This window comes from Balaenoptera acutorostrata, chromosome 1 (assembly GCF_949987535.1).
Source record: "Balaenoptera acutorostrata chromosome 1, mBalAcu1.1, whole genome shotgun sequence".
NCBI classification, from domain to species: Eukaryota; Metazoa; Chordata; class Mammalia; order Artiodactyla; family Balaenopteridae; genus Balaenoptera; species Balaenoptera acutorostrata.
Genome location: NC_080064.1, coordinates 56,923,099 through 56,941,117, shown reverse-complemented (window position 1 = coordinate 56,941,117; position 18,019 = coordinate 56,923,099). Strand labels below are relative to the sequence as shown.

Here is an 18,019-nt window from a genome sequence, read left to right as displayed (position 1 = left end):
TTGTATATCTTCACAAGTATATCCCCTAGACCTGGGCTAAATCCTCTATCTGCAACATTCAGTTGAGTGCTTACCACAGAGTAAGTACTCAGGGAAAGTATGTTAAATTGAAACATCTTCAAATCACACAGTCTAGTAGCACAAAATACAAATACATCGCACACTTTTAAAATGCACAAGGATGCCTATTAGGTATAATTGTGTGTATGTGTAAATTAGTGCACAGCAAAGACAACTCAAGGTAAAATAACCACACCCTTGAAAATACAGTTACATTTCACAAGTGTTAGTGTGAAGTGTTCTTTCAGATGTGAGTGTAATTCAGATGACTAGCTCTTTCTACATGGGTTCAATGTTCAAAAAAAATAGTATTGTTGGGTTTATGGCTAGCTAGACACAAGCCACTGGAGACCTTCCCAAGGTGCTGATTAATCATTAGAAGAGTCGGTCTACACTGCTAGGCTTTTGAAGGCTTTCTCACATTTTTTGTCTATATTACTGAGTGAGGACAAACAGATACCATTAGTTTTGAAACAATCATTTTCAAATTTGCCTCTGACAGTTTTCTTTTCTCTCCCCTAACCAACACTATAGTGGAATATATAACCCTTCATATGACTCATTACATCATAAATCTGAGATGTGTCTGGAATGAAATTAGACAGTTAGGTCACACATCTTGCTTTCCACTATTTTCTGAGTCTGAGTAGAACAAGTCTGAAATTGAGGCATGTAAGATACAAAAGTCTTCTGACCAGAAGTTCCTAAATTGAAGTTATTTTCTACAAGGTGTGAGCAACTGTCCTGGAGGATTCTGATGTCAGTGAATAAACAGTGGGATGGGAATGGGGACAACACTCTTGACTCATCAGTCAAAAGCACATCACTCTCTCTCTTTTTGATTGAAGTGACTCCTAAATAATAGACAGACCTTTCGTCATTATTTTCTTCAGGGAAATTTCCCTCAAGTTTCAAAAGTTCATCCAATCCTCCTGAGAATGGAAGGTGTGGTGAAGTTATATTGGGATGCTGATCTGATAATATAAAAAATGCCTGGGTTTCTATCTCCCATGAGTTATTACAGAAAGAATCCTTAGGTAGAGAATTTTTGCTAGAGAAGCATTTGCTGACTGAGCTATTTACAAGCCCTTGCTCTTCCTCAGTTTCACCTGATTTAGAGTTGCTGAGCAGGGTGGCATATTTAACAGAGGGTTGTCTCCTGCTTTCCTCCTCACAGGTTATCTCTGTGCTCTCAACCTCAGAGAAGTGAGCACTGCTGCATTGGTCACTAATACAAAGAGAACCCTTTTCAAGATCCCGAGTCATCAAAAGTAGAGAGACTGTAGTTGGTGGCACCATCTCATCTTTATTTTTCCATGATGTATCAACACTGATATCTTCTGAAATGGTTTCAGGCTCCAAAAGAAGAGGACCAAATGTCACTGATTCTGTATGCTTGATAAAAAGATGCTCAAATGTTTCTGGCTAAAAGAAAAGACACATTTTAATATTCAATTGTATTAATTTTTTTTCTTTTTGCTTCACTGTGATATCATGGAAGAAATGGGAGTGTGAAAGGTTAATACTAAAGGACATAAGTCAAGCACAAATTAACTGGTGTTGGTCTGAAATAAACAGATCAAAAATCATAAGGGAGAGGCAGTATAAGATAGTGTTTAAAAGTGGGATGAGACAGACATGAGTCATTCTGTTTCTATGACCATGGACAAGTACATCAACGTCTCTGCCTTTCAGTTTCCTCATCTGTAAAATTGTGTTCAATATTTACTTCATGGTGTTGTGCAAGGAATAAATTAGATAGTGTCTGAAAGTGCTTAGCTCTCAATAAAGATTTGTTACTGTAATTAGAAAGTGCTATCTTCAGAAGAATTCCTAATATTTTATAGCAAATTACACTTCCATGAACTAAAAAATTTAACCCAAGTTTAAAAAGTAAATTGACATAAAATTGAATGAGCAAAACAACTTGTCCGAAGATAGCTAAAATAAGTACTCCATGACATAAGATATATGAAGGTAAACTATATGTGGCCTTATCTGCCTTACATCATACTAAAAATCTGTTTATGACTATCAGAAAATAAGAACTAAGAATATCTATTTGTTGAAAACAATGAAGGTGAAAGAGATGATCACAGACTTTTAAATTACCATTCCTTATAAATAACTTCATATAAAAATACAAACTATAGGACATGTGGAATGAAGACAAAGATGCAAAACAAATGTACATCATATTTTTTATAAGAACAGTGGTTACATCACAACAAAAAATCCTGCCAAGCAGCTACAAGCAAGAATCTGTGCGCAAAAAAGCTCAACTCATACAATGTAAACATGTTGAAAAAATAAGTGCAAAATAAAAAATACTGTGGACACATCACATTAAAAAATTAACACAACTAAATGAAGTGCTATAGAAAATGTGCTCAATTTTTATGTTATACATATAATTAAACTTTTGAATTTTACAATTTTTAAACTAATAGAATGAATTCAGATTTATTGCTTGAAATAACAATATAACTGACTATTCTTCATAATGGCAAATATATTCCATATAAAAATACAATTCATTTAACATAGTTTTGAACTCTTAAATGAAATATATTGGTGATTATAACCATAAAGGAATAAATATATGAAACACCAAATATAATGGAATAGACTTATACAGATATTAAAATACTGCATAATAACAAATACTATATTAACACAACCTTTTCTATTATTCTATGAACATAGTATGTGAAGAGAAAACTGTTCCTGTGCCTATTTTCTTTCTGACAGAAATCTATTAGATTTATAATTTTCTTCAAAAATTTTCTTGCTCATTTTGTGTTTCTTAAGGTTATGACTATATATGTATTGAATTTCTTAAAATTTAAAGTAACCTAGAAATTAAGATCTCCAAATAAAGGAATGTCAGGCTATCAACATGAAAACAAAAAATACAAATAGCACATAGCATACAGTCAAACTCACAGCTGTTCTTCAAATGATGTGTTTGGCATATTTCATGCCCTCTAAAACTTCATAATTGGTAACTAAGTATTATGTCAAATAATTTACATGTCTTCAAATGCATTTGATGAAAGATTTCACTAATAATTAAGAAATCACATATCCATATATTATTAAAGTATATTTTATAAATGGGTCACAAACATTTATTAAAAGTATGTTTATTAAAAAATCATTTCAATCACCATATGCATCTAATTTTTCAAGATTTTAGAACAGTCTGGAAGCATACTGAATATGTATTCAGCTGGTAAAAATTAAAGAATATCCTTTCATATTTTCACCCTTCAATTTTACTTTACAATGATTCTATTAAAAGTCAGTGAAGGGGGAAAGGACACATTCTTCCTGATTTTTTGGGTTTTTTTTAGATTCAAATCAAACTATGAATGAAATCTAAATGTAAGTAATATATATGTAGCCTAAATCTGAGTAGTATTTGGGTTTATCAAACAGAGGCTTTGGTTTATTTTGAATGTGAGCAATATACCACACAAGTTAAATTCATAGAAATAGCAGGTGGTCTTTTTTTCAGGTATTAAAGTCCTATGTTTGCCTTGAACTAGTTCTAAAAACTCCAGAGAGTCTCCTTTTTTGCATCACTGCCCACTTACCTGACTCCCAGAAGCTTTGGGTGGTTCAGTGTAAATAAATTAAATTTAGTAAAGAATTTCACGAGGAGGTTGAATTGGAGGTTGATGTGTTTTCTGATCTGGTCAATCTGACCTGGATATGTCAGGTCATCCTGATACAAACTGTAACTTCTACTGGCCTTTGACCAGAACAAACTGTCTTTCTTTGAACTGATATGGAAGTTAGCACTTAAGCCATTTTTAAGGCTATTGAAAATGAAAATTCCCATATTGATCAAAGTTAGATATACATAAAAGCTATCAATATAAGACATTCAAAAGAATACCCAAATGGGTCAGTTTATAGGCTGAAGTGTCTAAAAGAATATAAAATGGAAAATTTTGGACATAAAAATATGAACTAAATATTTTGACTGTATTCTATATTTAGAGCCATTGTATTTGCAAAGCTATGTGTCAGAAGTTGCAGTTTTCACCTAGTCACAGCATAGTCTACTATATATTTGATGATGTCTAATAAATCTGTGGTAAGAGCAACAGTTATAATTCTTTAATGTTTTATGACAAAATGACAAATCAAAAGCTAGATATCATAAATATTACTTTTTAAACTTTAGATGACTTGAAAAGTAATCATACATCCAAATTGAATTAGACTCAGACGTATACCTTGACCCCAAATTTACCCATCTATTTTAAGTTCTAAATCAACATAATCCACCATATTTTAGTTCTCAATAGTTCCACCAAAATTTTTTAGATTGTCTCCCCTTCTTCAAAATGTAAAAATCTTCTAATACTCTATAGAATGTTGGGAAGTTGGTAGATTGGGTTCATCTGTAGTGACCATGATTAGACTTCAAAGAATGTCCATTCTCTGTTCAGATAAAATAAAACAAAATAAGAAAGAAAAATAAAAAAATCACTCAGAAAGCAAAAGATAAAAGATTTCAAAAAGATGTTCTGTCAAGCATGAGTTCTGGATTATAAATTCTTGTGTTATACTACAGTAACGCACGTTTTTAGGAAAAGATAAAATTCTGAATTAAGGTGTCCTCTTCCATTTTCTTAATGCATGCCCTAATATCACACTCTAAGGACAGTCTTAATGATCCCAGAAAAGGAAAAACTACAGAGGAATAACAGAATAAGTAGAATGAGAGAAAAACAAAGAGCTGGAAAAATAAAAAGGAAGTAGAGGAACAGCACTATTGAAGAGTTTGGAACAAGAAAGAGTAAAAGAGTGTATCTCTGAAAACAAATATTTAAAAATTGAAAGAAAGAAGAGTTGAAATTGTGAAGAATAGAATAACAGAATCATTATCATGATTTTTTTAATCTAGAAAAATGTTCTAAGAAATCATCTGGTCCACATTTCTCCCTTTTTATAGACAAAGCAATCAAGGCTTAAAGTTGCACACCTAATTACAGCAGAGTGAGGCCCCTGACTTTTTTTCTAATCCAACAAGCTTTCTATAATACAATGGAAGATGAAAAGATATTCCAAACACAAGTAGGGAGGAGAACATGTTGTTTTGCTTTTTCTATTTGTTGTGATAGATTTGAGCTGATTAAATTCATCCTCTCTTCTGGTTCCGTATAACCCAAGGGCATATATATATATAGATATAAGAAGAACAAGAAAATAGAGAAAACTGAAGTCATATTTTAGGGCAGTGAAATATACATTTCTAAGCCCAATCATGTGCCCTTCTAGAAAGAACTTCTTACTCAAAGCTGCACCAGCTCTTCTACACTTCTGTAAAGCCATTCTAGCAATTTCAGGGATGCTCTGCCTCAGATCCATGAGGATGGTGTTCTGGGAGCTTGTGGGTTGCTGAGCTTCTTATTTGGAGAGCTAGAACAGGCTGAGGAATCTAGGATGGTCTTTGAACCACAAGAAAAAAATCCATTTGTTTTTAGATTTAACACTCTAAAGTAGGGTGTTAAGTGGAGTACACTTTGTGGAAATAGTCATAAATGTAGACAACAAAGGAGCAGGGTTAGACTCCCCCCACCTCAAATATAGGTGGTTTGGATTTAGAGGAAGAAAGTAATATTTTAGGCAAAAATGCTAAAGAAAAAGGTAAAACACAAACAAATTGGCTACAGTATTTTAAACACTGTGAAATTTGAATTAGAAGAAAGGCAAGGTTATTGACTCACTGCAATACATTTTCCTACCACAAGAATTCAACCTTTGTTTAAAATTTTTATTTTTATGCTCTTTAAAAACTTTTTAAAAGATTCTGATTTTTTTCATTTATTTTATTGAAGTATGATTGATTTACAATGTTGTTAAAGATTCTGATTTCTAAAGTATCATGAGAAATGGTATAGAGAAGTATTCTGGTTCAAGATGGCAGTTTGAGCATATATATTTCTCTCTTATCTCTGTAGAGACTCTGTTAGGATGAAAATACATGAATAAATCAAATATATACCCACAACAAAGACGATAGTCTGAGAAGGTTAAGAGGGAATGAGATTTTTGAATTTCTAAAAGATGGAAAACCGAAGGAGATGAACAAAGGAAGCTGCAGACCAGGATATCTCCAGAGTGGGCTATAGCTGAAAAGAAAGACAGTTTGCCCTGTTGAATACAGTGGAGATGGGAGGTAGGGCAGTGGGGGGGGGGTGAAAAAATGGAAGGTAAAAACACAGGAAGAAATGAGACCTTTGGCTGAAAACTGGAAACTCTGCATATGAATGGGGCTCTTCTAACTCTGCTGCACATAGAAGAGCCTGCATACTCTCCACACCCAAATTGAGGTTTTATTCTCAAAAGTAATTAAGAAATTATCTGGGGAGGAGACCTTCAAGATGGCAGAGGAGTAAGACGTGGAGATCACCTTCCTCCTCACAAATACATCAGAAATACATCTACGAGTGGAACAACTCCTGCACAACACCTACTGAACGCTGGCAGAAGACCTCAGACTTCCCAAAAGGCAAGAAACTCCCCAAGTACCGGGGTAGGGCAAAAGAAAAAAGAAAAAACAGAGACAAAAGAATAGGGATGGGACCTGTACCTCTGGGAGGGAGCTGTGAAGGAGGAAAAGTTTCCACACACTAGGAAGCCCCTTCACTGGCAGAGACGGGGGGTGGAGGGAGGAAGCTTCGGAGCCATGGAGGAGAGCACAGCAACAGGGGTGCGGAGGGCAAAGTGGAGAGATTCCCGCACAGAGGATCGGTTCTGACCAGCACTCACCAGCCCAAGAGGCTTGTCTGCTCACCCGCCAGGACGGGTTGGGGCTGGGAGCTGAGGCTCGGGCTTCGGAGGTCAGATCCCAGGGAGAGGACTGGGGTTGGCTGCATGAACACAGCCTGAAGGGGGCTAGTGCACCACAGCTAGCCGGGAGGGAGTCCAGGAAAAAGTCTGGAACTGCCTAAGAGGCAAGAGACCATTGTTTCAGGGTGCGTGAGGAGAGGGGATTCAGAGGACCGCCTAAACAAGCTCCAGAGACGGGCTCGAGCGGCAGCTATCAGCGCGGACCCCAGAGACAGGCATGAAATTCTAAGGCTGCTGCTGCAGCCACCAAGAAGCCTGTGTGCAAGCACAGGTCACTATCCACACCTCTCCTCCGCGGAGCCTGTGCAGCCCACTACTGCCAGGGTCCCGTGATCCAGGCACAACTTTCCCGGCAGAACACAGGGCACGCCTCAGGCTAGGGCAATGTTATGCCAGCCTCTGCTGCCGCAGGCTCGCCCCACATTCCGTACCCCTCCGCCCCCCCAGCCTGAGTGAACCAGAGCCCCCGAATCAGCTGCTCCTTTAACCCCGTCCTGTCTGAGCGAAGAACACATGCCCTCAGGTGACGTACACCCAGAGGCGGGGCCAAATCCAAAGCTGAACCCCAGGAGCTGTGCGAACAAAGAAGAGAAAGGGAAATCTCTCCCCAGCCTCAGGAGTAGTGGATTAAATCTCCACAATCAACTTGATGTACCCTGCATCTGTGGAATACCTGAATAGACAATGAATCACCCCAAAATTGAGGCAGAGGACTTTGGGAGCAACTGTAGACTTGGGGTTTGCTTTCTGCATCTAATTTGTTTCTGGTTTTATGTTTAACTTAGTGTACTATTTCGAGTTTATTATCATTGGTAGATTTGTTTATTGATTTGGTTGCTATCTCCCTCCTTTTTTTTTTTAATATAATTTATATATACTTTTTCCTTTTTCTCTGTTTGTGAGTGTGTATGTGTATGCTTCTTTGTGTGATTTTGTATGTATATCTTTGCTTTTACCATTTGTCCTAGGGTTCTGTCCATTTTTGGTTTATTTTTTTAAGTATAGTTTTTAGCACTTGTTATCATTGGTGGATTGGTTTTTTGGTTTGGTTGCTCTCTTCTTTCTTTCTTTTTTTTTGCTTTTTAAATTACTTTTTAATTTTTAAATTTTTAATAATTATTTTTTATTTTAATAACTTTTTTATTTTATTTTATTTTATTTATTTCTTTTTTTCTTACTTTTCTTCTGAGCCATGGGGCTAACAGGGTCTTGGTGCTCTGGCCGGGTGACAGGCCTGTGCCTCTGAGGTGGAAGAGCCGAGTTCAGGACATTGGTCCACCACAGACTTCCTGGCTCTACGTAATATCAAACGGGGAAAGCTCTCCCAGAGATCTCCATCTCAACGTTAAGACCCAGCTCCACTCAATGACCAGCAAGCTACAGTGCTGGACACCATATGCCAAACAACTACCAAGACAGGAACACAATCCCACCCATTAGCAGAGAGGCTGCCTAAAATCATAATAAGGTCACAGACACCCCAAAACACATCACCGGGCATGCTCCTGCCCACCAGAAAGACAAGATCCAAGCCTCATCCACCAGAACACAGGCACTAGTCCCCTCCACCAGGAAGCCTACACAACCCACTGAACCAACCTTAGCCACTGGGGGCAGACACCAAAAACAATGGGAACTACAAACCTGCAGGCTGCGAAAAGGAGACCCCAAACACAGTAAGTTAAGCAAAATGAGAAGACAGAGAAATACACAGCAGATGAAGGAGCAACGTAAAAACCCACCAGACCAAACAAATGAAGAGGAAATAGGCAGTCTACCTGAAAAAGAATTCAGAGTAATGATAGTAAAGATGAACCAAAATCTTGGAAATAGAATACAGAAAATACAAGAAACGTTTAACAAGGACCTGGAAGAACTAAAGAGCAAAGAAACAATGATGAACAACACAATAAATGAAAATAAAATTCTCTAGAAGGAATCAATAGCAGAATAACTGAGACAAAAGAAGGGATAAGTGACCTGGAAGATAAAAGAGTGGAAATAACTACTGCAGAGCAGAATAAAGAAAACAGAATGAAAAGAATTGAGGGCAGTCTCAGAGACCTCTGGGACAACATTAAACGCACCAACATTCGAATTATAGGGGTCCCAGAAGAAGAAGAGAAAAAGAAAGGGACTGAGAAAATATTGAAGAGATTATAGTTGAAAACTTCCCTATAAGGAAATAGTTAATCAAGTCCAGGAAGCACAGACAGTCCCATACAGGATAAATCCAAGGAGAAACACTCCAAGACACATATTAATCAAACTATCAAAAATTAAATACAAAGACAAAATATTAAAAGCAAGAAGGGAAAAACAACAAATAACATACAAAGGAATCCCCATAAGGCAAACAGCTGACCTTTCAGCAGAAACTCTGGAAGCCAGAAGGGAGTGGCAGGACATATTTAAAGTGATGAAAGGGAAAAACCTACAACCAAGATTACTCTACCCAGCAAGGATCTCATTCAGATACAACGGAGAAATTAAAACCTTTACAGACAAGCAAAAGCTGAGAGAATTCAGCACCACCAAACCAGCTTTACAACAAATGCTAAAGGAACTTCTCTAGGCAGGAAACACAAGAGAAGGAAAAGACCTACAATAACAAACCCCAAACAATTAAGAAAAAGGTAATAGGAACATACATATCGATAATTACCTTAAATGTAAATGGATTAAATGCTCCCACCAAAAGAAATAGACTGGCTGAATGGATACAAAAACAAGACCTGTATATATGCTGTCTAAAAGAGACCCACTGCAGACATAGGGACACATACAGACTGAAAGTGAGGGGATGGAAAAAGATATTCCATGCAAATGGACATCAAAAGAAAGCTGGAGTAGCAAGTCTCATATCAGACAAAATAGACTTTAAAAGAAAGACTATTACAAAAGACAAAGAAGGACACTACATAATGATCAAGGGACCAATCCAAGAAGAAGACATAACAATTGTAAATATGTATGCACCCAACATAGGAGCACCTCAATACATAAGGCAAATGCTAACAGCCATAAAAGGGGAAATCGACAGTAACACAATCATAGTAGGGGACTTTAACACCCCATTTTCACCATGGACAGATCATCCAAAATGAAAATAAAAAAGGAAATACGAGCTTTAGATGATACATTAAACAAGATGGACTTAGTTGATATTTATAGGACGTTCCATCCAAAAACAACAGAATACACTTTCTTCTCAAGTGCTCATGGAACATTCTCCAGGATAGATCATATCTTGGGTCACAAATCAAGCCTTGGTAAATTTAAGAAAATTGAAATCGTATCAAGTATCTTTTCCGACCACATTGCTATGAGACTAGATATCAATTACAGGAAAAAATCTGTAAAAAATACAAAAACATGGAGGCTAAACAATACACTACTAAATAACCAAGAGATCACTGAAGAAATCAAAGAGGAAATCAAAAAATACCTAGAAACAGATGAAAATGAAAATACAATGACCCAAAATCTATGGGATGCAGCAAAAACAGTTCTAACAGGGAAGTTTATAGCAATACAATCCTACCTCAAGAAACAACAAACATCTCAAATAAACAACCTAACCTTACACCTAAGAGAAAGAAGAACAAAAAAACCCCAAAGTTAGCAGAAGGAAAGAAATAATAAAGATCAGATCTGAAATAAATGAAAAAGAAATGAAGGAAATGATAGCAAAGATCAATGAAACTAAAAGCTGGTTCTTTGAGAAGATAAACAAAATTGATAAACCATTGACCAGACTCATCAAGAAAAAAAGGGAGAAGACTCAAATCAACAGAATTAGAAATGAAAAAGGAGAAACAACAACCAACACTGCAGAAACACAAAGGATTATGAGAGATTACAACAAGCAACTATATGCCAATAAAATGGATAACCTGGAAGAAATAGACAAATTCTTAGAAAAGCACAACCTTCCGAGACTGAATCAGGAAGAAATAGAAAACATAAACAGACCAATCACAAGCATTGAAATTGAGACTGTGATTAAAAATCTTCCAACAAACAAAAGCCCAGGACCAGATGGCTTCACAGGCGAATTCTATCAAACATTTAGACAAGAGCTAACACTAATCTTTCTCAAACTCTTCCAGAATATAGCAGAGGGAGGAACACTCCCAAACTCATTCTACAAGGCCACCATCACCCTGATACCAAAACCAGACAAAGATGTCACAAAGAAAGAAAACTACAGGCCAATAGCACTGATGAACATAGATGCAAAAATCCTCAACAAAATACTAGCAAAGAGAATCCAACAGCACATTAAAAGGATCATACACCATGATCAAGTGGGGTTAATTCCAGGAATGCAAGGATTCTTCAATATACGCAAATCAATGTGATAAACCATATTAACAAATTGAAGGAGAAAAACCATATGATCATCTCAATAGATGCAGAACAGCTTTCGGCAAGATTCAACACCCATTTATGATAAAAACTCTCCAAAAAGTAGGCATACAGGGAACTTACTTCAAAATAATAAAGGCCATATGTGAGAAACTGACAGCCAACATCGTTCTCAATGGTGAAAAACTGAAACCATTTCCTCTAAGATAGGAACAAGACAAGGCTGTCCACTCTCATCACTATTATTCAACATATTTTTGGAAGTTTTAGCCACAGCAATCAGACAACAAAAGGAAATAAAAGGACTCCAAATCGGAAAAGAAGAAATAAAACAGTCACTGTTTGCAGATGACATGATAATATACATAGAGAATCCTAAAGATGCTACCAGAAAACTACTAGAGCTAATCAATGAATTTGGTAAAGTAGCAGGATACAAAATTAATGCACAGAAATCTCTTGCATTCCTATACACTAATGATGAAAAATCTGAAAGAGAAATTAAGGAAACACTCCCATTTACCATTGCAACAAAAAGAATAAAATACCTAGGAATAAACTTACCTAAGGAGACAAAAGACCTGTATGCAGAAAACTATAAGACACTGATGAAAGAAATTAAAGATTATACAAACAGATGGAGAGATATACCATGTTCTTGTATTGGAAGAATCAACATTGTGAAAATGACTATACTACCCAAAGCAATCTACAGATTCAATGCAATCCCTATCAAACTACCAATGGCATTTTTCACAGAACTAGAACAAAAAAGTGCACAATTTGTATGGAAACACAAAAGACCCTGAATAGCCAAAGCAATCTTGAGAAAGAAAAACGGAGCTGGAGGAATCAGGCTCCCTGACTTCAGACTATACTACAAAGCTACAGTAATCAAGACAGTATGGTACTGGCACAAAAACAGAAATATAGATCAATGGAACAGGATAGAAAGCCCAGAGATAAACCCATGCACATATGGTCACCTTATTTTTGATAAAGGAGACAAGAATATATAATGGAGAAAAGACAGCCTCTTCAATAAGTGGTGCTGGGAAAACTGGAGAGCCTAGATGTAAAAGAATGAAATTAGAACACTCCCTAACACCATACACAAAAATAAACTCAGAATGGATTAAAGACCTAAATGTAAGGTCAGACAGTATGAAACTCTTAGAGGAAAACATAGGCAGAACACTCTATGACATAAATCACAGCAAGATCCTTTTTGACCCACCTCCTAGTGTAATGGAAATAGAAACAAAAATAAACAAATGGGACCTAATGAAACTTAAAAACTTTTGCACAGCAAAGGAAACCATAAACAAGACGAAAAGACAACCCTCAGAATGGGAGAAAATATTTGCAAATGAAGCAACTGACAAAGGATTAATCTCCAAAATTTACAAGCAGCCCATGCAGCTCAATATCAAAAGAACACACAACCCAATCCAAAAATGGGCAGAAGACCTAAATAGACATTTCTCCAAAGAAGATATACAGAAACCCAACAAACACATGAAAGAATGCTCAACATCACTAATCATGAGAGAAATGCAAATCAAAACTACCATGAGGTATCACCTCACACCAGTCAGAATGGCCATCATCAAAAATTCTACAAACAATAAATGCTGGAGAGGGTTTGGAGAAAAGGGAATCCTCTTGCACTGTTGGTAGGAAGGTAAATTGATACAGCCACTATGGAGAACAATATGGAGGTTCCTTAAAAAACTAAAAATAGAATTACCATACAAACCAGCAATTCCACTACTGGGCCTATGCGCTGAGAAAACCATAATTCAAAAAGAGTCACGTACCACAATGTTCATTGCAGCTCTATTCACAATAGCCAGGACACGGAAGCAACCTAAGTGTCCATCGACAGACGAATGGATAAAGAAGATGTGGTACATATATACAATGGAATATTACTCAGCCATAAAAAGAAACGAATTTGTAGTGAAGTGGATGGACCTAGAGTCTGTCATATAGAGTGAAGTAAGTCAGAAAGAGAAAAACAAATACCATTTGCTAACACATATATATGGAATGTAAAAAAAAAAAAAAGGTTCTGAAGAACCTAGGGGCAGGACAGGAATAAAGACACCGATGTAGAGAATGGACTTGAGGACACAGGGAGGGGGAAGGATAAGCTGGGACAAAGTCAGAGATTGGCATGGACTTATATACACTATCAAATGTAAAATAGATAGCTAATGGGAGGCAGCCGCATGGCACAGGGAGATCAGCTCAGTTCTTTGTGACTGCCTGGAGGGGTGGGATAGGGAGCGTGGCGGGGAGACGCAGGAAGGGGGAGATATGGGGATGTGTGTGTATGTATAGCTGATTCACTTTGTTATAGAGCAGAAACTAGAACACCATTGTAAAGCAATTATACTCCAATAAAGATGTTAAATAAGTAAATACAAAAAAAAAAAAAGGAAATTATCTGGGGAGGAATCTAGCAGCTGTGAGGTACTGGTGTCTACGACCATATCTCTCCTCATCTAGCCAGAGCCCTGTCTACCCATTTAGGCCAACAATCCCTGCTTAGGTGCATTATGCTCTCCCAGTCAGCCTGTCTATTATTTTATTCTTAAACATGAAAGAAAAACAAAGGATTTCCAGATATTTGGGGAAATTGTGAGATTAAAAAAAATAAAGCCAAGATAAATAGGAGGAGAACATGATCCTAGCAGAAATAGAGAATTCAGGGAATAGAAGAAAAGAGAATTTCTAAAACAAACAATGATCCTCTAAATTGGTATTTCTAGTAAGACTTAAGAAAATATTGCATGCATAAAACCAGAACAGAATACAATGAAAATGAATACTTGGAAATTGACAAATATAAATAGCAAATAAATGTTTAATAGAAGCACTGAAAAAACAGGGTATGGCAAGGTCTCAAACGTAAAACAAACAGACAAAGAAACAGAACATATTAGAGAAGTGATAAGAAATATAGAAGATCTATGCAGAGGGTTCAACATCCATCTAACACAGATTCTAGAAAGAGATCCAAAAAAATAGGAGGAGAGGAAGTTATCAAAGAAATGATTGCTTAGAGTTGACAGGAGACATGGAATCAAGTGTCTTCAAATGAGGACAAAGTTACATAAAGAAGAATCTCCCTAAATAGATTTAGACCTATCTCTAAAATTTTAGAACATCAATAATGTGGAGATATTTTAAAAGTCAGAAGTCTGCAAGTAACCAGTGAGGAGTAAAAATCAGAATGGCCTCTGACTTCTCAGAAGTGATACTAATGCCAGATGATAAGGCAGGAATTGTCTCAAAGTTTTATTGGAAAGGCTCGTCGACCTGGAAATTGATATTCCACCAAACTATCAAGCAAGGAAGGCACAAATAAAAAGAATTTCAGGCATGCACAGACTCTGACTTACACAATATTTCCTGGCAGGTCATTTAAGGAATTAGTTAATCAATAAGGAGGAAGGGAAAAAAATCTAGAAAACAGTATGCATTAGAAACCAGTTAAGGGAAAATTCAGAGTGATGGCTTGCAGCAATTTTAGAAAAGCCCTAATCCAGATTGCAGTAGGAGGATAAAGGGTTTCCTGGACAGGGTGCCCTGGGAACAGGTCTCAGTGAAGAAGCTTATATAATAGCAGCGCACAGAGGGTTAAAAAAAATTTTTTTAAGAAGCAATTAGAAACTCCAGAAAAAGCAAAACAAACATAAAACATAAAAACTAAAAATGAAGCCAACTAAAATTTGGCACAATTTAAATCAACAGGGTGGAATGTTTCTAAAAATTTTTTAAAAAACATTCTCCTGTGACACTGGAACCACCAAAAAGCGTGGTAATATAATCACATATTACTTGCTTCTGCAAGGAACAATATTTACATACTCATAACAATGCAAATGCAGTTTATTGGGTTTTTTATTTTTTAAAATGAACCCATAGACAGATTATAGCACGGAACATGTTATCAACCCTGACTTAAGTAAAAGTGTAAAGTTACAGTTGACAGAGATTGGGAAGTGGAGGGAGAAATGGAGGGAAGGGTAAGAGTGCTAATGTCTTTATTTTATTAAAAAGAAAAAATGGGGGAAGGGGAGCTCCAAGAAACAGTCTCTATTTCATGGAACAAGAAATGAGTTTAAGAAGATTCTTCTGAGGTTGCAGAGTGATTACTGAAGGAATTGAAAAAAGTGACAAACTATATATGGTAGGAGCATGGGGAAAGAAGGGGAGAAAAAGTATGTGTATAAGTAAATCCTCATTATAGCCAGAAATCAGTAAATAATGTCTACATTTCATAATGCCATAAGCATATTATTTTTAGAAATATAAAGGTGACCTGCCAGAAAAATTAAAAGCAAACCAGTTTAAAGTAATGGTACTTGGGAAGCAAGACTAAAGGTAGAGAAGGGTGCAGAAGAGACTATACTGCCCAATAAATGTTTTTCCACACTATTTCACTATTAAACCATGCACACTAGGCATACCGTAATGCAAAATAAGTTTTTAAAATAATGGGCTATATCAAGGAATATTTTCCCAGAGAACAAAGAGACATATACAACCATGTGTCCTGTAGCATTGTTTGTAGTAAATACAAAAGAGTTTTCTATCCATCAGCAGGGGAATGGATATATGAATCGTGGTATATATACATAGGATGAAATATTATGGATCAAATGATTAAACTAAATGAACTATATCAACATGAAGATATCTCAAAAAGAATGCTGAGAAAATAATAATTTTTGAATGATATGGGAGATGTATTAACAATAACCAAATGTATTATTGTTAATTGGTCATGGATACATACATGCAGGTGTAAGAAAAAAGGTGTTGTATAAAAGCACGAACTAGACAAATACATACTATATTCTTGAAAGTGGATGTCCTAGGAAGAGAAGGAGAGACCAAAACTAGTAAGGGCAACAAGCAGGACAAACTTTATCTATAATTTTTATTAATAAAAAAAAATACGAGGCAAATATGAGAAAATTTTAAGATACTGTGTTAGTACACAGATGTTTTTATATTACTCCATTTTATGCACTTATATTGTCTTAAAATAATTTTAAAGGGTAAAAGGAAATGGAACATACAAAAGAAAGAAAATCAAGGGGAAATTATATAAGAGAATTTTCATCACATATGGTATCATCCTATACTGACATGTTGTTTTAAATAAATGTGGGTTTTTGGGGAAATACCTCAAAATACTGGCTTTTTTCATCTTTGATTTGAATACTTACAGGTTTAGTATGGATTTTGATTTACTATAAAGGGAAGGAGAATGATAGCTTAAAAAGTGGAAGAAATTAATTAATTAATTTTAGGGGACATTTTAGAAATCAGGTTTATTGTCTAGAAATTACAGGCATAGATAAAAACCAATGTTCAAAAAGATCTGAATTTGAAGAACAAATTAAGGGAAATAGTTTTTACAAAAATTATTACCTCCTTTTAAACAATACTATATTTGAATTGCTTTTAAAAACAATGGGCTCCCATAGTCTGTTTGCTTTGCAATGCATTGTGGGTTTTTTGTTTGTTTCCTTTTGTTTTAGAATTGGAAATCTCAAATATTGCTTATCCATTTCATCATCTGATGGATATTTGGGTTGCTTCCATGTTTTGACCATTATGAACACTGTTGCTATGAACATTCATATACAAGCTTCTGTGTAGATATATGACTTCATTTCTATTGGATATATACCTAGCAGTGGATTGCTGGGTCATATGGTAATTCTATGTTTAACTGTTGGAGAACTGTCAGACTATTTTCCAAAAGCGCTGCACCATTTTCACATTCCCATCAGCAGTGTAGGAGAGTTCCAATTTCCCCACATTCTCACCAACACTTATTATCTGTCATTTTTATTATAGCCATCCTAGCTAGTGTAAAGTGTTATCTTGTGTTTTTGGTTTGCATTTCCCTAATCGCTAATGATGTTGAGCATCTATATATTCATTTGTGCTTATGGCTATTGGTACATCTTCTTTGCAGAAATGTCTATTCAGATCCTTTGCCAATTTTTGTGCGTGTTGATATGCGTAACATAAAATTTACCATTTCAACTATTTTTAAGTGTACAATTTAGGGGCATTAAGTACATTAAGCAATACGTTGCTAATATGGAATTGATGGCTAGGGTATCAATGTGAGTCCGATGGACCTGAGTTTAACCAAGATTTTCACACCTACAGGCTGGATGATCAAGACAAGCTACTGAACCACTCTGTGCCTCAGTTTTGTCATCAGCAAATATAAGGCTACTAGTTCTATGAAAGAATTAAATAAAATAATACGAATATGAAAGTATGGAGCAGATAGTAAATTTGTCTTGTCCTCTTTAGAAATATAATGTGAATTATACTATATTATTTTCCCCTAAAAAGATATATTTTAGTTATTTAGGAGATTAAAGTAGAAGATGAAATTTTAAGAAGTTATTGAATTTTAGAAGATTAGATTTTTATCATTAGTAAAACCTTTGAAATTATATTCTTCTATACTCTTCAAATATTCCTAAAACTGATTTATTCCTAATTGTGTACGTGTTAAGCCCTAGTAATAAACTAAGCATCTTGAAGTCTAGTTATGCTTAAAGAATATCTTAACAAGATTATGAAGTCTAACACTGGCAGAAGTAAAAAAAAAAAAAAAAAAAAATCAGTCTTACAAATAAGGACATCCACACCTACTGTACTTAAAAAATTC

The 18,019-nt window shown here is 35.7% G+C and overlaps 1 protein-coding gene across 6 annotated transcripts in view; it reads right to left on the bottom strand.

Annotated features, from left to right (window-relative positions):
• Positions 1-657: 657 nt before the first annotated feature.
• LEPR (leptin receptor) overlaps positions 658-18,019 on the bottom strand; it is a 102,441-nt gene continuing 85,079 nt past the window's right edge. For 5 of the 6 annotated variants that reach the window (XM_057530602.1, XM_057530609.1, XM_057530598.1 and 2 more), the window contains one exon: positions 658-1,485. In XM_057530602.1, coding sequence (XP_057386585.1) covers positions 658-1,485 — 828 coding nt within the window. Of the gene's footprint in view, positions 1,486-2,253; positions 4,516-18,019 lie in introns of those variants that run through there. The other variant, XM_057530618.1, reaches the window with a different exon arrangement.